We start from the raw sequence: 24,928 nt of genomic DNA on the forward strand, positions 1-24,928 counted from the left end.
GAATGAGTTGGAGACTTCAGTGCAAATTAAGGAAAGGATGCGCTCCTTCAGTGGTGGCATATGTCTGTTGCTGAATGCGCCCTCTATTCAGAAATTTAAAAATTCACTATTTGCTTCATCTAATGCTAGGCCTGAATTTTGGGGCAGGAATTATATGATATGTTAGAATTCTCTAATTCTTATATCATGCCTGAATATGAGGTAATAAAAGTTTGTTTTGTATTTTGTGGATGAGAAGACTACTGTAGTTAAAAAAGATCAGAAATCCCCTCTGCTATTTGTCATACAAAATGGTGCCATTTAATTCAATAATTCTGTCTTACATGTTTGTTTTTTGATGGAGTCAAGTGTGAATGACAGACTTGCATGACACTTTCTAGTATATCCTGAGTAATAACTGACTGCACTAAAGTCATTCCAAGTCTAGCATGCTTCTCAAAGTTTGTTTCTGAGTTTTACAGTAGCCTGCAATAGAATTTATAGTATTGCTTTCTGTTACAATGAAAATATGCCATTTTGTGTGTTTATAAGAAGTAGTTTCCTCTGAAAGAACAAACTCTTCAATAGCATAGGTTATATCTTGAGATTACTCTTTCAGAGTGTATTATTTTAAGATGTCTGGTAAGTTGCCAGATTTGTATCTTTCTTTTTTTATTTTAGAGAGTGTATTCCAGTGTAAAAGTTATATTATAAACTGTGTGTGTGTGGGGGGGGCTATTTACATTTGTTTACGGGAGAGCATTTAATATTTTAATGTCAATAACTTATGTATGATTAGTAGATAAAATGCATCAATGGAAAAGGATAATTAAAAAATAGGATTCTATTAAAAAAGACTTTCTGTACATGAAGGTATATATAGTTGTTTAAAAAGTGCCAAACCAGTTACCTAATATCTAGAATAAAACAGCTCTGTTTATGTTTGTGTGCAGGCAGCAGTTAAAGGGCTGTGGAGGAGGAGAGCAGAGTGGGCGGAGATGGGTGGGGCCGTCTGGCTGGAGAGGCTGGCAGAAGGCCATCAGGAGAGGCCATCTCCAGCGCTGGGAGCAGCACCAGCTGTATACGTCTATTGGGCCTGAAGGTTTTGCTCCCTCAATGTATTTTTGTGCTGTTTTAAAATTTCTGATGTTTAGAATTAAAAGAAAAAATTTAGTTAGGTGGAAACTTAGAGAAGTGAATATTAAGAGCCCTCTGAAGAGAAGCACACTCCCCTTTACCTCAGTCCCTCCTCCCTACGCTACAGAATTTGAAAACTGTATGCCCTCTTTATTTTTTTTTTTTTAAGATTTATTTATTTATTTGAAAGAGTTACAAAGAGAGAGGAGGAAAGGCAGTGAGAGAGAGAGAGAGAGAGAGGTCTTCCGTTCGTTGGTTCACTCCCCAATTGGCCCCAATGGCTGGAGCTGTGCTGATCTGAAGCCAGGAGCCAGGAGCTTCCTCCAGGTCTCCCACATGGGTGCAGGGGCCCAAGGACTTGGGCCATCTTCCCAGGCCATAGCAGAGAGCTGGACTGGAAGTGGAGCAGCCAGGACTTGAACCGGCACCCATAGGAGATGCTGGCACTGCAGACGACGGCTTTATCCGCTTACACCACAGTGCCAGCCCCTGTATGCCCTCTTAAACAGAGTTTCTGAAATGCATTGACTTGTTTTAGAAAATGGTACTTTTTATGAATATGGTACATTTTTAAAGTATTTAAATTTTCACTGAATATTTCTTCACCTATCATCTCAATTAAATCCCTCAGTGACTCTGGTATCAGATGAATTTTCATTGTAAAGTTTGGAATTGAGATGTCAGAGATAACATACAAGCTGACACAGTGTCTTTTTCAACTTGTTTTACGTGTGTGGATGTGTTTGCATGTAAGAATGTATGCATTGATTGTTGTCTAAACAGCATTAAAGTGTTAACTGCTTCTGTCTTGAGTATGGAGATTTTGATTATTTTTTGTGCTCAAATCTACATTGTATTTTCTGACATTACTCATGTATCATTTTTATGATCAGAGACAGTGAAAACTATATGTTAAGTCTAAAGAGGGCTGGTGAAGAAGGGCATTTAAAGAAAACTTGTGTGACCAAGTCATCTTTTCTCTGCAGACACGTCAAGTTCTGGAGGAGCTGACAGAGTTGCCTGTGATGGTGGAACTGGCCAGTGACTTCTTGGATAGAAACACGCCAGTCTTTCGAGATGATGTTTGCTTTTTCATTAGTCAGTCAGGTGTGTTAATTTTTTTTAAAAATTTTTGAATATTTAGTTATTTGAAAGGCAGAGTTGCAGAGAGGCAGAGGCAGTGAGAAAGAAAGAGCGGTCTTCCATCTGCTGGTTCACTCCCCCAAATGGCCACAATGGCCAGAGCTGGGCTGATCTTAAGCCAGGAGCCAGGAGCTTCTTCTGGGTCTCCCACGCGGGTGAGAGACCCAAGGACTTGGGCCATTTGCTGCTGCTTTTCCAGGCCATAGCAGAGAGCTGGATCAGAAGTGGAACAGCTGGGACTCGAACCAGCACCCATATGGAATGCCGGCACTGCAGGCAGCAGCTTTATCCGCTATGCCACAGTGCTGGCCTCTAAATTTATTTCTGAAAACGTATTTGATTGAAAGGCAGAGATACAGAGAGAGAGGCCGGGATTGAAATAGAGATATGGAGTTGCTGTCTCCTGATTCACTTTCCAGATGCCCACAACAGCTGAGAATTGGTAACCTTATCCAGCTCTCCCACGTGGGTGAAAGAGACCCAACTACTTGAGCCTTCACCACTGCCTCCTAGGGTGCACATTAGCAGGGCACTGGATCGGAAGTGGAGCTGGGACTTGAATCTAGGCACTTCAGTATGGGACATGGGTATCCCAAGTAGTGTCTTTTTTTTCTTTATTTTTTTTTTAGATTTATTTTATTTATTTGAAAGACAGAGTTACAGAAGAGAGGTAGTAGAGATAGAAAGAGAGGTCCTCCATCTTCTGGCTCACTCCCCAGATGGCCACAGTGGCCGGAGCTGCGCTGATCTGAAGCCAGGAGCTTCTTCCAGGTCTCCCACGTGGGTGCAGGGGCCCAAGGACTTGGGCCATCTTCTACTGCTTTCCCAGGCCATAGCAGAGAACTGGACTGGAAGAGGAGCAGCTGGGACTAGAACCAGCGCCCATATGGGATGCTGGCTCTTCAGGCCAGGGCATTAACCTGTTCCACCACAGCACCGGCCCCCCAAGTAGTGTCTTAACTGCTAGCCCAAGCATCTGCCCAGAGGCATATTAATTATAAAGACTGGAAGGGAAGGAAAGTCATTATTTGTAGTTATTCTAGAGTATCATGGCAAAAACTGATGTTTAAAGATAAACTGGTATTGGCCGGCGCCGTGGCTCACTAGGCTAATCCTCCGCCTTGCGGCGCCGGCACACCGGGTTCTAGTCCCAGTCGGGGCGCCGGATTCTGTCCTGGTTGCCCCTCTTCCAGGCCAGCTCTCTGCTGTGGCCAGGGAGTGCAGTGGAGGATGGCCCAGGTGCTTGGGCCCTGCACCCCATGGGAGACCAGGAAAAGCACCTGGCTCCTGGCTCCTGCCATCGGATCAGCGCGGTGCACCGGCTGCAGCGCGCTGGCCGCGGCGGCCATTGGAGGGTGAACCAACGGCAAAGGAAGACCTTTCTCTCTGTCTCCCTCTCTTACTGTCCACTCTGCCTGTCAAAAGAAAAAAAAAAAAAGATAAACTGGTATTGCAAATGATATGACATCTATTTTAATATTACTTAGTTCTTTATGAATTAGTAGAAAAGAGCTGAATTTTCAAAGGCAGAGTATGAGAAGAGATCCTAAAAAGCCAATTTTAAATGCATGTTTTATGCTTTATATATAAAAAGTGATACTGTTGAAAGTGTGGCAATTTGGGGCAGGCATTTGGTGCAGCAGTTAAGATGTCCCTTGGGACACACATCCCATATTGGAGTGTCTGGTTTGTGTCATGGCTTCTCCACTCCCATTCAGCTTCCTACTAATGCTTACCCTGGTAGGCAGGAGGAAATGGCCCAAGTAGCTGTGTCCTTGCTATCTGCATGGGAGATCCAGGTTGAGTTCCAGGCTTCTGGCTTCATCTGGCCCTGGGCCTGACTATTGAGGGCATTTAACATGTGAGCCAGTAGATGGTAGATCTCTGTCTTTCATATAAAATGAAAAGTAATTAATTAATTAAATAAAAAATACAGTGCGGTCAGTTTGTTTTTGCATTTAAGAAATGGCTTACATGGAAAGTGCTCTGTGTATTACATTTGTGGTCCTTTTTTGCACAGGTGAGACGGCAGATACCCTGATGGGTCTTCGGTACTGTAAGGAGAGAGGCGCTTTAACCGTGGGAATCACAAATACAGTTGGCAGTTCTATTTCAAGGGAGACAGACTGTGGAGTTCACATCAATGCTGGTCCTGAAATTGGCGTGGCCAGTACAAAGGTGATGTCTTGGCTTATTTCTTTGGTGATTATTTAATTGTGGTGTCTGTGGACTAGTTTGCAACTTATTTTTCATGTGTTAGCAGTTGTAGAACACCTACTCAAATATAATCATTGTAAGACTTATTACAGACTCTTAAGACTTAAGAGTCTGTAATAAGTAAGACTTATTTTCCCTTTCTTCCCCCTACTCATAGAATTTAAGTTTAAAAGGACAAATGTCTATAACGTAAGTTCACTTTGGAAAAGTCCCTGCTGGCTACCCTCATTCATCCATTATTTATTTATTTGAGAGGCAGAGAGAAAGAGTTCTCATCCACTTATTTACTTCCCAAATGCTCCCAACTGCCCCTGACTGGGGCAAAGCAAAGAGCCAGGAACTCAGTCCAGGTCTTTCACATGGGTGACAGGAACCCAATCACTTGTGTCATCACTGATGCTTTCCAGGGTGTCCATTAGCAGGAAGCTGGATGTTAACCCCAGGTACTTTGTTATGGGATTGCAAGTGTCTTTCCTGGCATCTTAACCTTCAAATCCTCCTGCCAGGTATAGTGGGATTCATGGTAACCGTATAATATCTCCTTTTATTAAGTAAAGTCAGCAATTAGAAAAGTAACAAATTATTAAATTGTAATAATTTTGGACTTATTTTTACTTACACATTCCTGACTTCTTATAAATATATCAGAATATACATACTACCTTTGAAAGTTGGTGGGCTGGTGCCGCGGCTCACTAGGCTAATCCTCCGCCTTGCGGCACCGGCACATCAGGTTCTAGTCCCGGTCGGGGCGCCGGATTCTGTCCCGGTTGCCAGCTCTCTGCTGTGGCCCGGGAGTACAGTGGAGGATGGCCCAAGTCCTTGGGCCCTGCACCCCATGGGATACCAGGATAGGCACCTGGCTCCTGCCTTCGGATCAGCGCGGTGCGCCGGCCGCGGCGGCCATTGGAGGGTAAACCAACGGCAAAGGAAGACCTTTCTCTCTTGTCTCTCTCACTGTCCACTCTGCCTGTAAAAAAAAAAAAAAGTTGATGAAGAGTAGTACACTTTGGTGTAAAATTTGGCATTATAAAGAAGGATTAAAATTTTTTTTAGTGAGTATTGTATGACAATATGTGTTTCTCTTTGGATACTGCAATGGCTTAATAGTATTTTCAAATGGGGCAGGCATTGTGGCATCAGTTGGCACACCTGCATCCTCTATTGGAGTACTGATTTGAGTCCTGGCTATTCCACTTCTGATCCAGCTTCCTGCTAATGCACCTGGGAAGGCAGTGGACGATGGCCCAGCACTTGGGTCCCTGCACCCATGTGGGAGACCAGGTTAATGTTCTTGATTCCTGATGAGCTTGGCACAACCCTGGCTAATGGGGGCATTTGAGGAAGGAACTGGTGGATGGAAAATCTCTCTCTGTGTTTCTCCCTCTCTGTCACTCTGCCTTTCAAATAAATAAATAGATATTTGGGAAAACAGTGTTTTCCGTTTTTAAAAAAGGCTTAGTGAGACTATTATTCTTAAATGAGGATATGCCTGAATTTATTATAGTAAGACAATTAGGATCTTAGAAAGTTGTATAAATGCAAAAGATGTTCACCCATGTGGGTATTTTGATATTGCTAGCATCATAATTTACAGATAGCTGAAACTTGAGTTTTCTTATATAGTAATCTTACTTATATAGTAATAGATGTTAGTATGAGGGTTTCCATTCCTGTGGTTAAAATAACCAGCCACCCTCCCTGGTGGCAGCTCGTGGGTGTCTGTATCATTGTGGAAAGAGACAGCTTTGATGGGGGTCTGGCAACAAGGGCTTCAGTGTGGTGTATGTGGGCTACGGGATCACTCAACTGAATGCATGCTGTTGACTTACCTTTTTATAAAATCTTGAACTGTGAACTGTCATGGGAGATAGTCTTTTGATTATTTATTTATTTATTTATTTGACAGAGTTAGACAGTGAGAGAGAGATGGAGAGAAAGGTCTTCCTTCCGTTGATTCACCCCCCAAATGGCTGCCACGGCCAGAACTACGCCGATCCGAAGCCAGGAGCCAGGTGCTTCCTCCTGGTCTCCCATGCGGGTGCAGGGCCCAAGCACTTGGGCCATCTTCCACTGCCTTCCCGGGCCACAGCAGAGAGCTGGACTGGAAGAGGAGGAACCGGGACAGAACCCAGTGCCCATTTGACTTTTTTTTTAAAGATGTATTTTTTTTATTTGAAAGAGTTACAAAGAGAGAGGTAGAGACAGAGAAAGAGAGAGGTCTTCCATCCACTTGTTCACTCCGCAAATGGCCAGAGCTGAGCTGATCCAAAGCCAGGAACCAGGAGCTTCTTCGGGTCTCCTACATGGTTGCAGGGGCCCAGGCTCTTGGGCCATCCTCCATCCTTTCCCAGGCACCTTAGCAGGGAGCTGGATTGGAGGTGGAGCAGCCAGGACTTGAACCAGTGCCCATATGGGATGCCATTGCTGCAGGCTGGGGCTTTAACCCGTTGTGCCTAGGTACCAGCCCCTTCTTTTGATTTCTAATTCTTTTGTTTGTGAGAACTTAAAATTTCTTCAATGTTTTATTATAATTTTCAAACATACAACAGTGTTTAAAATTTTACATTAAAATATATAGCCACCACCTGGATTCTACCATTAACCTCTTTTTCAATTGTTCAATTTCTAAACCATAGAATTCACCAATATTAAATATATATATATATTTTTAAAAGATTTATTTGTATTTGAAAGGCAGAGAGTTACAGAAAGGCAGAGGCAGAGAGAAAGAGAGGTCTTCTATCTGCTGGTTCACTCCCCAGATGGCCACATTGGCTGGAGCTGGGCTGATCTGAAGCCAGGAGCTGGGAGTTTCTTCCGGGTCTCCCACACAGGTGCAGGGGTCCAAGGACTTGGGCCATCTTCTACTGCTTTCCCAGGCCATAGCAGAGAGCTGGATCAGAAATGGAACACTCAGGACTCAAACTGGCACCCATTTGGGATGCTGACACTGCAGGCAGCAGCTTTACCGCTACGCCACAGTGCCGGCCCCAAGTATAGAGCTTTGCTAAATTTTTTTTTTTGTGCATCTATGACCACAATTCAATTTTAGGACATTTCAGTCACCTGAACATTTCTTTGTGCTTCTTTATGGTGAATCTCTAATCCTGCCTTTTACTCTTACACCTAGTGACTATTGCATTCTTGTATTTGATTATGTTTTTCCAGAAATTTCTTACAAATGGAATTATATAATATATGGCTTTTCTGTCTGGCTTTTTTCACTTCAGAGGATAAAGTTTTTGAGATTCATTCATATTTTTATTTGTATCAGTAGTTCTTTATTTGTATTCCTTAAAAAATCTTTATTTTGAAATATAGATTTATAGAAATTACAAAGATGATACAGAGATGCCCCATGTACTCTTCGCTCAGTTTCCCCCAGTGGTTAAATCTTCTATGAGAAAGCAGGCATTATTTTATGCTACTTATTTTCTTTTTTAATTTTTTTAAATAAAGATTTTATTTTATTTTATTTCTTATTTTTGGACAGGCAGAGTGGACAGTGAGAGAGAGACAGAGAGAAAGGTCTTCCTTTTGCCGTTGGTTCACCCTCCAATGGCCGCCGCGGCCAGTGCGCTGCGGCCGGCGCACCGCACTGATCCGATGGCAGGAGCCAGGTACTTATCCTGGTCTCCCATGGGGTGCAGGGCCCAAGCACTTGGGCCATCCTCCACTGCACTCCCTGGCCACAGAAGAGAGCGGGCCTGGAAGAGGGGCAACCGGGACAGAATCCGGCGCCCCGACCAGGAGGAGAACCCGGTGTGCCGGCGCCGCAAGGCGGAGGATTAGCCTAGTGAGCCGTGGCGCCGGCCAATAAAGATTTGTTTATTTATTTGAAAGAGTTACACAGAAAGAGAAACAGAGAGAGAGAGAGGTCTTCCATCCACTGGTTCACTTCCCCATTAGCCGCAACGGCTGGAGCTGGGCCTGTCCGAAGCCAGGAGCCAGGAGCTTCTTCTGGGTCTCCCACATGGCTGCAGGGTCCCAAGGACTTGGGCCATCTTCTGCTGCTTTCCCAGGCCACAGCAGAGAGCTGTATTAGAAGTGGAGCAGCTGCGCCACAGCACTGGCCCCTATGCTACTTACTTTAAAGATCTTTGATCCTGGTCCCATTGCCTAGTGATGATCTTGTTTATGAATTCCAACCTTGCCTGGAAAACTGTCATGATTAGAGGGATGTTGTGGACTTGCTCCTAATACCAGACCGTGGACAATTTGATATTTCTGCAGGGGTGGATGGGCATAAGTGTGCAGGTTCAGCAATTTTTGTATGTTATTGCAGGTGTTTAGAATTTAACCACAGTGCTGACTATTGTTGATTTTTTAAAATAAACCAATATAACTTTGTTTTTCGCTGAATAAAAAGAAGAACCAAGTTTAAAAGTTCAAAGTCAACATTTTCCTGCTAAATTCTTTCAAACCTCAGTACATTCTAAATATGGGATATAACTTATTTTTCTTATAATTGGTTTCCTGGTTTCTATTGATATTGAAATTAAAAATATCAAATTGAAGTTGGAAATTAAGCTGTAATAGCAATGCAGTGGAAAAAAACGCCTGCATTGCTTTTTTAAAAAATTTTTTATTTATTTATTTTTTTGACAGGCAGAGTGGACAGTGAGAGAGAGAGACAGAGAGAAAGGTCTTCCTTTGCCGTTGGTTCACCCTCCAATTGCCGCCGCGGCCGTTGAGCTGCTGCCGGTGTACTGTGCTGATCCGAAGGCAGGAGCCAGGTACTTCTCCTGGTCTCCCATGGGGTGCAGGACCCAAGGACTTGGGCCATCCTCCACTGCCTTCCCGGGCCACAGCAGAGAGCTGGCCTGGAAGAGGGGCAACCGGGACAGAATCCGGTGTGCCGGCGCTGCAAGGCGGAGGATTAGCCTAGTGAGCCGCGGCGCCAGCAACAGTAACATTCCTAAAGTTAGAATTGTATGTAACAATGCAGCTGATCACAGCAGAGTAATTCTTGTGATTTAATAATAAACATGGAAGTAAAGCCTCATGCTTGAAACATAAATATATTATTGGGTTAGAAAGTTAGAAGTACCATTAAGAATGAGATGTGTTTGTGTTACAAAAGATTATGAACAATATTATAAAAATTTAGACAGTGTGGCTGTAGGATACAGTTAACTTCTTTTTAAAATGTTTTTTTTTTTTTCTTTTAAAGATTTATTTTAGTTGTTTGAAAGACAGAGTTACACAGAGAGGTAGAGACAGAGAAAGTGGTTCATTCCCCAGATGGCTGCAACAGCCGGAGCCTCGCCAATCTGAAGCCAGGAGCCAGGAGCTAGGAGCTTCTTCCGGGTCTCCCATGCTGGTGGAGGGTCCCAAGCATGTGGGCCATCTTCCACTGCTATCCCAGGCCATAGCAGAGAGCTGGGTCAGAAGAGCAGCTGGGACTAGAATGACTAGAATGGGCGCCCATATGGGCGCTTCAGGTGAGGGCGTTAACCCGCTGTGCCACAGCGCCGGCCCCTAAAAATGTTTTTAATGTTTAATTTGAAAGGCAGAGAGAGACAGAGACAGAGAAAGAGCTATCAGTCTCCTAACTGCTGCTTCGCTCCCCAACACCTGTCTGATTCTGAGCCAGAGTTGAAGCTAGGAGCCAGGAACTCAATCCAGATCTCTCACATGGAGTCTGGGCCGTCACCTCCTGCGTCCCAGGGTGCATAGTTAACAGGAAGCTGGAATTGGGATTGGAGCATAACTCCAGCCCAGGCGCTCCAGTGTGGGATGCAGGTGTCCCAACACCTACTCCAAGAGGTAAATTCTATAATCCTTTATTTTCAGAGAGAAAATGAGCCAAGCCTGTAGAAACCTAATGAAATAGAATGTGACAAATAGAGAAAAATGGGAAAAAACAAACAAACAGAAAAGCAGAACAGAAAACTTTAAGAACTTCATGTCAGTTGGCCTCAGCTACTCTTCTGAACCTTCCAAGAATTTTTATCTGTGATACAGAAGCAAACAGGATGGACTTAGACTCTCTCAACATGATGTGTTTTACTGTGACTGCTGACGGCTGGTGTTGGCTCTACATAACCTGTTTGTTGGGTGGGCATTGATTATTGTGCCAATTTGAATCCCAGTTATTCCTCTTGCAGTCCAGCTTCCTGCTGATGTGGCCAGGAGGCAGTGGCTGATGACCCAGCCTCTTCCTGACACCCGTGTGGGGGACTTTGATGGAGTTCTTGGCTCCTGTCTTTGACCTGGCCCAGCCCTGACTGTTATGGGCATTTAGGCAGTGAACAAGTAGATGGAAGATTGATGTACATCTCTCTCTCTCTCACACTCTCAACTTCCACTCACTCTGACTCTCATTGTGCCTTTCATATAAGTAAACAAATAAATTTACAAAAAGCCCCCAAAAGTTTTGGCTATCCCTGTTCTAGAAGTTCTGTCCAATTTAATGAGTAAAACAATGGGAAAAGATGACACAAAATTCTCCTTATTTTTAATTGATTAGAGCTTAAGAATATTAACTAAAAGACCTAGTTGGTATAGGAATTTAGTAAATGCTTTACATAAAACATAAGAGTTCTTTAAATGGAAAATACCTATGTGGGGGATGTGTTTTAGAAAAGAAATTCCTTTTTTTTTTTTTTTTTTTTTTTTTTTGACAGGCAGAGTTAGACAGTAAGAGAGAGACAGAGAGAAAGGTCTTCCTTCCGTTGGTTCACTCCCCAAATGGCCGCCATGGCCGGTGTACCGTGCCAATCCGGAGCCAGGAGCCAGGTGCTTCCTCCTGGTCTCCCATGTGGGTGCAGGGGCCCAAGGCGGCCATTGGAAGGTAAACCAACGGCAAAAGGAAGACCTTTCTCTCTGTCTCTCTCTCTCACTGTCCACTCCGCCTGTCAAAAAAAAAAAAAAACTAAAAAGTAAAAATTCTGTTCCAATCAATACCAGTATTAAAAGGTATACCCAAGGGGCTGGTGTTGTGGTATAGTTTGTAGATCCCATATGGGTACCAATTTGAGTCCCTGCTAGTCCACTTCTGATCCAACTACTTGCTAATTGCCTGGAAAAGCAGCGGAGAATGGCCCAAGTGTCTGGGCCCCTGCCACCTACCTGGGAGACCCAGATGAAGCTCCTGGTTTCTGGCTTTTTGAGGACTGAACCAGCGGATGGAAGATCTCTCTTTCTGTCTCTCCATCTCCCTCTGTAACTCTTTTCAAACAAATAAATAAGTCTTAAAAAAAAGTATACCAGGGCCAGTGCTGTGCCATAGTACTAATCCTCATATAGGTGCTGGTTCGTGACCCGGCTGCTCCTCTTCAGATTCAGCTTTCTGCTTATGGCCTGGGAAAGCAGTGAAAGCAATTGCTTGGGCCCCTGCATCCACGTGGGAGACCTGGAAGAAACTCCTAGCTCCTGGCTTTGCATTGGCTCAGCTCCAGCCATTGGAATCATTTGGGGAATAAACCATAGGATGGAAGATGTTTCTGTCTTTCCTTCTCTTTATAACTCTACCTCTCAAACCGAGAAAAACTATTTGAAACATAACAGTAAAGGTCTTCTTAAACCAATTTAAGGCCGGCGCCGCAGCTCACTAGGCTAATCCTCCGCCTTGCGGCACTGGCACACCAGGTTCTAGTCCCGTTTGGGGCGCTGGATTCTGTCCCGGTTGCCCCTCTTCCAGGCCAGCTCTCTGCTGTGGCCAGGGAGTGCAGTGGAGGATGGCCCAGGTGCTTGGGCCCTGCACCCCATGGGAGACCAGGAGAAGTACCTGGCTCCTGCCATCGGATCAGCGCGGTGCGCCGGCTACAGCGCGCCGGCCACGGTGGCCATTGGAGGGTGAACCAACGGCAAAGGAAGACCTTTCTCTCTGTCTCTCTCTCTCACTGTCCACTCTGCCTGTCAAAAACAAAACAAACAAACAAACAAACAAAAACAACAACAAAAAAACCAATTTAAACCAAACAAATCAGTAAAAACCCAAATTAAAAACAGGTGAAGGGACGGCACCATGGTGCGGTGGATTAATCCTCCGCCTGCTGTGCCGGCATCCCATATGGATGCCGGTTCTAGTCCTGGCTGCTCCTCTTCCAATCCAGCTCTCTGCTGTGGCCTGGGAGTGCAGTGGAGGATGGCCCAGGTCCTTGGGCCCCTGCACCCATGTGGGAGACCTGGAAGAAGCTCCTGACTCCTGGCTTCAGATCAGCACAGCTCTGGCTATTGCAGCCATCTGGGGAGTGAACCATCGATGGAAGACCTCTCTCTCTGTCTCTCCCTCTCACTGTCTGTAACTCTATCTCTCAAATAAATAAATAAAATCTTAAAAAAAAAAAAAAAACAGATGAATAACATCAAAGCCAGTTCTCAGAAGAGCAAACAAATGCTGAACAAACATGAAAATAATCTTAATTTTTTTTGATTCAAAATGTGCATTTTATAGTAGTGCCGAGGGCCCATTGTCCTGCAGTCAAAGTGGTAAATATTTGCTAAAAAGATAATATTTCATATAGAACAGGCACATCTTAAAGTTGTATACAGCTAATTAATTAGAGGGAAAATAGTCTGGGCCACATGACCACATGTTTAAAAATATTCACAGTTGTATAACATAGAAAAATAAATGTCTTTTAGTTCATGTGTCCATCAATAAAATCCTGTATGTTTGAGATTTATGTATCAAGTATTTTGCTGACTGACTGATGTCTTAGTTCTCATCATGGTCTTGTAAGTCCCATGTGCCTTTAACAGATGGACACCTGAGGCCTAAAGAGAACTGTTGAAGGTCACACACTAGAAAGAGAGAATTCCTTCCTAGGAAAGTGTTTTCCATGCTAATGAGGAGTACAAGCAAGTTATAAAATTGTGCCTGTTAATTAATTTTCGTAACAAGGTAAAGAAAAACAAGGTTAAAACTAGGAGGCAGAGTTCACAAATGTTATTAATAGTATTTAGTAATACAATTGTTCCTATTAATAGGATTGGAGATTATTCTCATTTCCATTTCAGTTTTCTACAGTTGTACTTTCTTTTAATTTTAGCAAAATTTTTGTTTAAAAAAGAAAATGGGGGTGAGGAACAAGCAGTAGGCAAGGCTGAAAAATCAATTCTAAAGAAATTAAATTCTCTCTTCTTCTCTCTCTTTCATTTTTTTTTTTTTGACAGGCAGAGTGGACAGTGAGAGAGAGAGACAGAGAGAAAGGTCTTCCTTTGCCATTGGTTCACCCTCCAATGGCTGCCGCGGCCGGTGCGCTGCGGTCGGCGCACCGCGCTGATCCGATGGCAGGAGCCAGGAGCCAGGTGCTTTTCCTGGTCTCCCATGGGGTGCAGGGCCCAAGCACCTGGGCCATCCTCCACTGCATTCCCTGGCCACAGCAGAGAGCTGGCCCGGAAGAGGGGCAACCGGGACAGAATCCGGCGCCCCGACCGGGACTAGAACCCGGTGTGCCGGCGCCGCTAGGCGGAGGATTAGCCTAGTGAGCTGTGGCGCCGGCCTCTAACTCTTTCAAATAAATAAATAAATCTTTAAAAAAATTTAAATAAATCCAGCAATACCAGTGCAAGTCCTTCTAGCCCTTGACATTTTGAGACACTAGGAACTTAACTTGGTTAGCATATGCAGATTTGCTGTCTGCTCTCTTTCCTTTGGCATGTTTCTTTTCCTTCATTTCTTGAATTTATTAGAGAATTCATAAGCATCCTATGATGATAAGGTATTAGCTTTTGTGTGGGAAATAAAGATTAGGTCGTTTGTTCAAGATTCAGTAAAGGAGAATAGTGGTAATTTTTCAAGTACTGTTTTGTTTTATTGTTACCAGTGTTTATAAAAGATGTATACTGTTAAACTAAAGGGAATTTGGTTTACTTCCATCTTTTTTTTGCTTTAATTTAAATTTCCAAGCTGCAGCTGCACCTCATTCTGCTGCTTGTTCTGATGTTTCAGGCTTACACCAGCCAGTTTGTGTCACTTGTGATGTTCGCTCTCATGATGTGCGATGACAGGATCTCCATGCAAGAGAGACGCAAAGAGATCATGCTTGGCCTGAAACGGCTGCCCGGTACGAAGATGCTCACGGATCAGTCCTTGTTCTCTAAAGGGTGGATGCTGGGTCACATTCTGTTCTTAGTCTTGAAGCTTGTGTAGCTGTTTTGTAAGATCTTTCTGCTTTTGATGCACGTATAAGAAATCTCACACTGACACCACAGAAGCACAGAACACTGTGTTTAATATTCACTAGATTGCTACCAGTATTATTGCTGTTATGTTGTTTTGTTCAGTTTATTGTCTTTTTTCATCGAGTTTGCTCTTACTTCCTTACAGATTTGATTAAGGAAGTACTCAGCATGGACGATGAGATTCAGAAGCTGGCAACAGAACTGTATCATCAGAAGTCAGTCCTGATCATGGGGCGAGGCTATCATTATGCCACTTGTCTTGAAGGGGCGCTGGTAAGTTGGCTCACGTGCCGTGAATTTTGGTCTGTTGACTTCTGGGCCTGACACAGTCATGCTTTCAGGTTGAATGAGTGAAGTGGGTAGAACTCTTTAAATTACCTCAGTACTTGCCTAGTGTACTTTGTTTATCTTGATAAAGTACAACAGAGAACTTAATCCAAAGGTGAAAACCAAGAATATGATGTGGTTTAGCATGATAAGTTGAGTTTATCAAGTGTTGAGGTTAATTTGTTGTCCATATATGGATAAGGTAGTAAGTTTTTTAGATAATAAGAAATTTGATGTAAAACATGAAGCAAATAGGAGAACACTTAAAAGAAATATGCAGGTATTCTTGATAATATAAAGTCTTAGACAAAAGGTTCTTATGGGACTTTAAATGTCCAGTTGTTGATATTACAGAAATAATGATCTGTTAACTTCTAAGCTGTATTTACAGATCAGTGGTTCTTTATTTCTTGTAGCTAAGTAGACAGTAACTTAACATATCAGATATTTTCTATAATATTGACTTAAGGATATGAATTTTTTGAAAAATGGACTGAAGGCTCACCTTGTTCTTTCCTATTAGAAAATCAAGGAAATTACTTACATGCACTCTGAGGGCATCCTCGCTGGTGAGTTGAAACACGGCCCCCTGGCTTTGGTGGATAAGCTGATGCCCGTCATCATGATCATCATGAGAGACCACACTTACGCCAAGTGTCAGAACGCTCTCCAGCAGGTGGTTGCTCGGCAGGTAAGTCAGGAGCAGCCATGAGGACACCTTGGGAACCTAGGAGCCTACTTACTAGAGCTGATTTGAATTTTGTGACACTTAAAGTGATAGACTGATGCTAGGGATCTGACTTGGGAAACTCACTAACTCATTTGCTTTGTAGTATAGCCATCGTGGTTCACAGGGGAGAAATCCTATCTGCAGAGTTTTGACAGGACCCAGCTCAGAGGTTAGACAGAACCAAGACTGAAACTGAGCTCTTGGTCTCTGATCCTGTCTCTATCAGTTAACCTGTGCCGCTCCTTCTAAACTTAGATTGTTAAATATAGCTCAAGAGAAACCTAACATTTAGATTTTACATCAATAGGAGTTTTCTTTAGAGCCACTGGATATCTATAGAAATTCCAAAAGGTACTGCTCCCTAAGTACAATGTAGTGGTAGTGAACTTGAGCTTTGAAGATAGGCATAGCTGAATTCACAAACTTAGGCTGGAATTTCTTAGTCTTGTGAGTTTTAAAAAAATTACCAAATCTCCCAAAGCTTCGATTTCCTTCCCTACGTAAGTGACATCAATCAGACTCACCCCCAGGACTGTGAGTTTAAATTGGTCTGTCAGTGAGGCCATGTGCATAGTTTGCCCCACAGTTTATCTTTCATGTGCCGTCGCTCTGCTTTTGCTTACAGTCATATCGTGTGTATGTGTGTGTGATTGTCTTTCCCAGGGGCGCCCTGTGGTGATTTGTGATAAGGAGGACACGGAGACCATTAAGAACACCAAGAGAACAATCAAGGTGCCCCACTCGGTGGACTGCTTGCAGGGCATCCTCAGCGTGATCCCCTTGCAGCTGCTGGCTTTCCACCTTGCTGTGTTGAGAGGCTATGATGTAAGTGGGCGTCGGGAATCCACAGAAGTCTTGGGATGCCTTATTCCTTGGGCACATTCTGATAGTTTTCCCCTAAAGTTTTAACAGGAGCATTTGAGAAACCCATTAGATACATGACTGACACCTGTTGTATTTTCGTGACCAAATTTGTAGTTCCTCACATCTTATCCATAAGACATGACCCACTTAAGGGAATCTCCATCTGTTTTCTTATTAGCATTACCTCGTGTTTCTTTTTTTTTTCTTTTTTATTTTTTTTTTATTTTTTTGACAGGCAGAGTGGACAGTGAGAGAGAGACAGAGAGAAAGGTCTTCCTTTTGCCGTTGGTTCACCCTCCAATGGCCGCCACGGCTGGCGCGTTGTGGCCGGCGCACCGCGCTGATCCAATGGCAGGAGCCAGGTACTTATCCTGGCCTCCCATGGGGTGCAGGGCCCAAGCACTTGGGCCATCCTCCACTGCACTCCCTGGCCACAGCAGAGAGCTGGCCTGGAAGAGGGGCAACCGGGAAAGAATCCGGCGCCCCGACCGGGACTAGAACCCGGTGTGCCGGTGCCGCTAGGTGGAGGATTAGCCTATTGAGCCGCGGTGCCGGCCTCCCCGTGTTTCTAAATGGGTTAGCTGCTGGCATTTGGGTGGGATAGGGGCCCAGTTTATTCTCATAAGGAACTATCACCCACATTACAGCACTTGTGGCACCCAAAACACATGGTTCTTTTATTTCTAGCATCCCCTCCCAGGACTGCTGCCTTTGTAGAGGACCATGTTAGGTCTTCCTGTATGAACTGGTGCCTTGAGAATTTTTTTTCCTAGTTATTTCAGTTTTTTTCAAGTTGTATTATAGGATTATATTACTAATTTTTTGTAGTCTGTGATAAAGGTGGTTAATGAGCATACTGTTTATAAACAAAAATAACTTGCTTATAGTGGTTCTCCCTTATTCCTGTGCTTTTAAAATTTGTTTTGCAGGTTGATTTCCCACGGAATCTTGCCAAATCTGTAACTGTAGAGTAAGGAACATCGGAAACTGGACGATTAAGCAACACAAGACACCTTTTGTATTTAAAACTTTGATTTGAAATATCACTCCTTGAAGCCTTTTTTAGTAAATCCTTATTTATATATCAGTTACAATTAGTCCACTCAGTTTGTGATTTTTGTGAAATTACCTCTTATATTTTTTCCAGTAATTGTTGGGGTGGTTTAAATAATGGAATATATGCAGAAGATTTCAGCTGTTTTCTGTAAAGAATGCTGGGTATTGAATTTCTGGGTCCTCTGCTTCTATCCGAGAGGATTGTATTTTAAAAGTAACTGGTATTTGTTTTACCTTGCTTTGTTCATTCAGACCAATGAAAGAGTAGTGCATTTAGCTGTAGCCTCTAAAGCCCGTGGCAGAGTTTGCTGATACTTGGATATTTACTGAAGGCTTTGCTAAGTTACATATAAATAGAAGATGCTGTAATTGATTTTGAGCCTGCTTCTGTTTTGTTTTTAGATCAAACTGTACAACAAAAAGCTGAACACTATTCTTGGTGGAATTTATTTCTAAGTTTGGTTAATCTTAGTTTCTGAAACCTGTTGTCTGTTTTCTGTAGGAGAAGCTAATTTAGGAGGCAAAATATTATAATAGGGCATAAGTGTTCTCCAGTCTTTAACAACATAATTTGCACAATTATGTAGCATAAACTTTACATTTGAGCTGCTTTGGACAACTGACAGTAAGATTTTAAATTTGAAGTTGGAAAGTTGAGATGGAAGCTGTGTTCCGATCTCCTAAAAGTGGTTTTTATTTCTTTGTATCTGTAGTCTTTTTTATTTCTTAACTTTTGAGCACATCTTTTATCTTGTTCTTTGAAATCACAGCAGAGTTGCTGTCATAGGTCTCAAATAAAATCAATCTCGATATACTCAGTATGTGTCAAGGAAGGGAGAATTTCCTGCAGTTAATTCAAGCTTTCCTTCACTGCCTTGTTGCATAAAACTGGTACCCTTACTGCCAGTCTGGCAGTTCTTTGCAGTCGTTGGGAAGATTGGCAAGTCTTTGTCTAATTCTATGTCTCCCGATGTCTAAGGAGGGCCTTGGTAGCAAGAACAGGGTGCTTTCTACCTCTGTGGGTGACAGACGGCATCATCTAGGGTCACCTCGGATCACTTCTCTTGTCTGTGTTTTCTGTGTTCTACCCCTGGAATTTATTTACAAATGAAGAAGTTATAAATAAAAGGGTATTGACGTGCCTTCAGCTGGCTAGTGTAAGAAATAGAAGTTGACAATTTGGATTAAAATATTTAAAGTAAAATATTAGTTTGATACCCAAAAAATTGTGAATAATGATTTCCTTGCAGAGTTTTTTGGAACAGGTCTTGTGAGCTGTAGGAGAGTATGTGTATGTTTTGGTTAAGTCCTTCTCTTTCAGAAATTTTCACTTTGCAACTGTGAAGGTGAGCTGTTCAGCAGTAATTTTTTAATCCAGTCTTTTCCTTCCTTATTTGTGTTTGAACTTCTTAATTAGGTTAAGGTTTTCTGAACAGCTGTGATGGCTGCAAGACGTGCATAGAGTTCTGTGTGTGTTTTAGGGTTACAGAAAGGATTGGCATAGTTTGAGGAATTTGGAAGGACTCTTATAGATGCTGACTAGAAACCTGTTTTCAAAAGTAAAATTTGGTCACTATTTACATATAATTACTTTGGTGGTTTTTATCTTAGTTTCTAAGACTACTTTGTGTAAGCCTGCTAGATTTAGTGTGTGTGTAGTATAATTGCTTATGTTCAGTATATTATTAGCATTTTACACACATGATTTGTATGTGTTTGTAGCATTTCTTTTTATTTTTAAGGTTAGTAGATAATAATTGTGCATCTTTCTCTGTAGGGTACAGTGTGTTTCGGTACGTTTATGCATTGTCTAATTATCAACTCAGGATAGTTAGATTATCCTTCATCTCACATGTTTATCATTTCTTCATGATGAGAACTTTCAAAATCCTCTCATGTACTTTTTTGGAATTATGCAGTATTGTTGGTTGTGCTCACCCTTCTGTGCAGTTGAACATCAGAACTCGTCCCTCTTACCTGGCTGCGGCTGCACCACTTCACCAGTATCTCCCCATCTCCTCATCTGCTTTCCTCTCCTCCACCTCGGGTAACCCCTGCACTGCTCTCTCCTCATGTGAGCTCAGCTGGAGTAGACTGCACACAGGCGTGAGATCATGTGGCATTTCTCACTCTATAGCTTGGGTCAGCGTTCCACATTGAAATAATATGCTAAATCATTCATTACTGCATTGTCTCCTCTCCTTCTCTCCTTGTTTCTCTTACACATACATACGACTAGGTAAGTTCTAAGCTGAATATTGAAAGCCTAAATGAAGAACAAAGTGATATTTTCTGAGCCAACATGGTTTCTCCTCCCTCTTCTTTTTCTTGCTCTTTAACCCATTTGATACAGTAATTTTTAAATGCTTTTATAAATTCTTAACAATCTTGTTGCAATGATGCAGACCAATAAGTGAGCATGTCCAGTTAAAACCAAAGTAATATAGGGTAAGGAATCTGATTTTTCAGAATAGATGTTCTACAGTAAGAGTCCTTTATGTAAACTTCTAGTGGTGCATTTAAAGTTCAGATTTCACTCATGCAACTTAGAGGTCCCCGTACCTGAGCCTTTCTTGGTCAGGGGGTGTGTGTAGCATCTGACACATGGCCCAGTAAATGATTGTTACTTTGGGGTCAGCTTTTCAGTCCTTTTGAAAAGAAATCACCTGTGCCATAGCAATAAAGGATAAGAGAAAAATGAACTGTTTTTAGGTTGTTATAACTGTCAGCAAATGGCTTATCAGTACCCGTTACAGGCAAGTCACTGTGCTAGACATTGAAAAGTCCATCTCCCTCAGAGCACTCTCTGTTTATCCTCAGGTGGACTGGACGCTTGAGGGGGTGAGGTCTGTTGGGAAGACACAAGGTGAAGAAGTGGAAAGAGAGGGAATGGAGCTGGGGTGAATGGATTTGTTTACACAAATAGTGGCTCAGATTTGGAGGCATAACCGTGTTCATTAAAAGTGAAATGTTTGCTAAGTATACTGTTTCACAGACTGCACAGATACACACATCTGTGGTACTGAGGGGGTGGGTATGGTGGTGCAGCGGTTAAGCTGTTTGCTGCTTGGAACACCTGCATCCCATAATGGGTGTGCTGGTTTGAGTCCTGGCTACTCTGCCTCTGATCCAGCTTCCTGAGATGCAGCAAATAATAAGTCAAATGCTTGGGCTCTTAACACTCAGGTAGGAGACCTGGATGGAGTTCCAGTCTCCTGGTTTTGGCCTGGCCCAGCCCTGGCTGTTGCAGAGTGTGTGAAAATCTATGGTACTGTATGACTAATGTGCGAAGATGAAAACCAATCAAACCTGCTCCTGAAAGGGAACTGACACACGGTGACATGCCAGTAGGGCTGTTGGTTAAGAGAGCCAGTACAGTCTTTCTCTCTTAGGTTTCTTGGAAGGTTATTTCTAACATGAGATTGTCTTATCCTTTTTTTAAAAAAAAGTTTTAATTGACACAATATGTACACATTTATGGGGTCCACTGTGACAGTTACAAGTGTACAGTGTGCAGTGATCAGATCAGGGTAATTGGGACACGCCCATCACCTCATTTATTGTTTCTTTGTGTTGAGATCATTCAAAATCCTCTCGACTAGTTGTCTTATCTGTTTGAATACAGGTGTTTTTGGCGCTAGTTAGGTCTGTGTTGGGAGGAAAGGAGCCTGTTATTGGCTTCTTGGTACTGGTTTTGGCTTCTTGGCCTCTGACTATTTCTGTTTCTCTTCAAATAAGAAAACCAGCTGAAGTATTTTCTTTAGCAAGCATATTTTTTAAGAAGTCTGTTAGGGTCAGTTTTTTTCTCTTATTGTTTTTTAAAATTAGGATATACTATAGCAATAAAAGAGAAAGACTGCTGTTAACTGTTGCATGCTACAACTTAAGTGTTTTTTCCTAAAAAAGCACAATGTCATTGAAAATTATTTATTGAAAAAGATTTCATAGCTCACATTGAATTTGTGAAGACCAAAGAAAATTGAAGGAAATGGTGAAGGTATTTTAGTTTCATGATATCCACACATTTAGTAAATTTTGTGTACAAGAATACTGATCAGAGTGTTTTACCCATGGAAACAGAGTTCAGATTACTTTTTTTTTTTACTATTAGAGTCTCAAGTATAGAAATTGTAACACATGAATCAGATTTTCCCTGCTATATTTAGAGATTGTTAATATTTCAATATCTTCCTAGGCTGATGAATTTAAACATATTTCCAAATCTGTGTCAGTGACCCCCAGTCAGACTGAAAACATTCGCTTCAAACCAATGATATCCAGGGTTAAAATAAGAATCAGTTAACTAGCAAGACTGTAAAATTATACCAGCTTGATATCAAAATGTTATGTAATATACCATAAATAGTGGCTAATGAGAACATCTTAGGACATTCTCAGATTACCTTTTTACTGTATTAGTTTTCAGAATGAATATAGAAATGATCCTGTTAGCTGTTTGAATGTTCTGTTCTTGAAAGTGTTTTTGCTTAAAGAAACCTTTTGGTATTTGTTTAAATTATACTTCTCGTGAGGTGGAAATGTTAGAATCATCCTTGCTCTGTTTCAGCTTTGGTTCTTTAAAATGAATGTTTAGGCCGGCGCCGCGGCTCACTAGGCTAATCCTCCGCCTAGCGGCGCCGGCACACCGGGTTCTAGTCCCGGTTGGGGCGCCGGATTCTGTCCCGGTTGCCCCTCTTCCAGGCCAGCCCTCTGCTGTGGCCAGGGAGTGCAGTGGAGGATGGCCCAGGTGCTTGGGCCCTGCACCCCATGGGAGACCAGGAAAAGCACCTGGCTCCTGGCTCCTGCCATCGGATCAGCGCGGTGCGCCGGCCGCAGCGCGCCGGCCGCGGCGGCCATTGGAGGGTGAACCAACGGCAAAGGAAGACCTTTCTCTCTGTCTCTCTCTCTCACTGTCCACTCTGCCTGTCAAAAAAAAAAAAAAAAAAAAAAATAAAATAAAAAAAAAATAAAATAAAATGAATGTTTAGTTTCCTGAGCCACTTTGTCATTTTGTCCTCATGTGTTGTTAAGTCCAGTGTCTCTAAGCCTGAACTGTGAATAAATTACCAAAAATGTGCTGAGAATTTCATTCTGAAGCAGTGTGCCAGTGTTTGGAGCATGTCCTGTGTATAGTTGTGTTAGCAGTGGTACTGTGATCAGAATGTAGTCAGTGTTTGCAGTAGTTGTTAATGAACATTGCTGATGCCAAAAGCGTACTCATTATTGTTGCTTTTAAACGGAGGAAATGACCAGAGAATTATTCCCAGAGCCACAAATCTCTACCCATACTTGCAGTGCTTTCACAAGGGGTCATCAGAGAAAAGCTGCTAACACAGCTCAGAGGTCAGGCACTTTCTCAAGTCTTTTACCATTTTTTGCAATAATGTGTAGTTTGTGGCACATTTCCAGGGTATGCAGTGATAGTTGCAGAAGAAAGATACTTGAAGTGAGTGACTAGCAAGACAACCTGAAGTTTCTCTTGTGTCTGGGCACCTGTTGATATAGGACAGAGATTCCCTTCACGGATGTCCTTTATAAACAGCAGTGGAATTCCTGTCCCTACTGCTTGTAGCACTTACTGTGTTTGCAGGAAATGTATAGACCAGGGCGGTTTGAGTGAGTAGAACTGCTGTTACACCAAGCCGCGGTGACACCTGCCCCCAGCCCCGGGTCCCGCTGCCTTGCCTTTGGCTCCTGCTCATGCTCTCTGCAGCAAAGCCTGGGCTGCCCCACCAGCATGGAGTATTTGTTTCTCAGGCTGCATTTTTGACATAAAGTTCAGCCTTACTTCTAGTAAACAGTTCTCAGCAAATTATCTTCCATTGGTTGTCAGAATTTACTGAGTGCTTCGTAAATAAAGACCAAGAAATAATTTCCCTAAAAATTAAGAGATCACTTTTTATTGCTGTGGCATTTAGAAAAAAATACATTCTTTTAACTTTTTTGTGGGGGATGCAAGAAAGAAGTAAAGGTTAAGTTTCTACCATTAATCTGAATGGTAAATAGTTTTACCTTTTTTCTTTTTTAAAGGGATTTATGTATTTATTTAAAAGGCAGAGATATATATAGAGAGTGCGTGTGAGCTTCCATCCACTGATTCACTCTCCAAATGGCTGCAACTTCTATGGCTGGGTCAGGCAGAAGCCAGGAGCTTGGAACTCCATCTGGGTCCCCTACATGGGTATAGAGGCCCAAGCATTTGGGCCATCCTCCACTGCTTTTGCAAGTGCATTAATAGTGAGCTGGATCAGAAGTGGAGTAGCCAGGACTTGAACCAACACCCATAAGGGATGCAAGTATTACAGGCTGTGGCTTAACCCACTGTACCACAGTAACAGCCCCTTCCCTAATCTTTTTTACATGTTGTAGGAACCTTGCTAGTTAACGAGCATCCTGGAGCTGTAGACTACTCTTGGGATAACTCACAGAAAGGTGACCTAGTTTAGTTGTTCTGTCAGCTGAGCCCTTCCCAGGTAGTATAGGTACAGTAAGAGTGGTTCATGCCCTCCTTGGTCAGGTTGTCCACACCAGAGTATCTCTAAGGTTGGAAGTCACATTTGTGAGCGCTACAGTAACATGATTCAGTAACTCAGATTCCAAGGCTCACTTAGGTATTTTCTCCCGGAGAAAGCTGTCATAGAGTCATATTTTCTAAGAGATTTTGGATATGAGGCATGGAAGTGTAATTGAAAATAGAGAACCAGAAATGGAGCTTGTAAACAATCAGTGCATCAGTCGGTGGTTTCTATGGCAAGTCAAATGTGAGATTAACTCCCTAGAAGCCTTGATCCATTGTCTTCAAACAAGACCCCTATGGGATGGGGGAATTATTGTCTGAGGTAATAAAGTCTTGTTTATAGGCAAGATAAATAGTAATGCATTCAATTTGAGTTCCTTGCTGTTGGACTTGACTGTGTCTAGCTAGTGTGATTTATGGGGGCTTTTGCTTTTTCTTCTTTTGGCTTTTATATGTACAATTGTTTTGAAATGTTGAGCATATTTGCTTTGAATTTTATCTCTTAATTTTGTATTTATCCTTTGAATAAAAATGAAAACTGAATACTGATTTTAATTTATTCTCATTGCTGCTATGTAGAAACCTAGGAACTATGAGAAATCTTTGTGGAATTCCCATCTTTTGTTCTTGGTTGGTAACTTGGACCCATGTGTTGTGACTAAAGTTTAAAGCATTTCTTTGTTTGAAAAAAAAGTTAATTTTGAAATTTCTTGACACATGAAGTCTTTCTGTTTTGTTTTTATGTTTTAAGTGAAGTGAGAAAATATGCTGGCCTGAGAATCCGGAATTCACTGACACAACATTACTGATCTAACTATTTT

The 24,928-nt window shown here is 42.4% G+C and overlaps 1 protein-coding gene across 2 annotated transcripts in view; it reads left to right on the forward strand.

Moving 5' to 3' along the window:
* Positions 1 to 24,656, forward strand: part of GFPT1 (glutamine--fructose-6-phosphate transaminase 1) — a 75,254-nt gene extending 50,598 nt beyond the window's left edge. For both annotated transcript variants that reach the window (XM_070069025.1, XM_070069024.1), the window contains 8 exons: positions 2,103 to 2,223; positions 4,280 to 4,437; positions 14,381 to 14,495; positions 14,759 to 14,886; positions 15,464 to 15,631; positions 16,334 to 16,495; positions 17,464 to 22,184; positions 22,579 to 24,656. In XM_070069025.1, coding sequence (XP_069925126.1) covers positions 2,103 to 2,223; positions 4,280 to 4,437; positions 14,381 to 14,495; positions 14,759 to 14,886; positions 15,464 to 15,631; positions 16,334 to 16,495; positions 17,464 to 17,508 — 897 coding nt within the window. In that variant the 3' untranslated portion in view covers positions 17,509 to 22,184; positions 22,579 to 24,656. The remainder of the gene's footprint in view (positions 1 to 2,102; positions 2,224 to 4,279; positions 4,438 to 14,380; positions 14,496 to 14,758; positions 14,887 to 15,463; positions 15,632 to 16,333; positions 16,496 to 17,463; positions 22,185 to 22,578) is intronic.
* Positions 24,657 to 24,928: the final 272 nt, after the last annotated feature.

This window comes from Oryctolagus cuniculus, chromosome 2, assembly GCF_964237555.1.
Source record: "Oryctolagus cuniculus chromosome 2, mOryCun1.1, whole genome shotgun sequence".
In the NCBI taxonomy this organism is placed as follows: Eukaryota; Metazoa; Chordata; class Mammalia; order Lagomorpha; family Leporidae; genus Oryctolagus; species Oryctolagus cuniculus.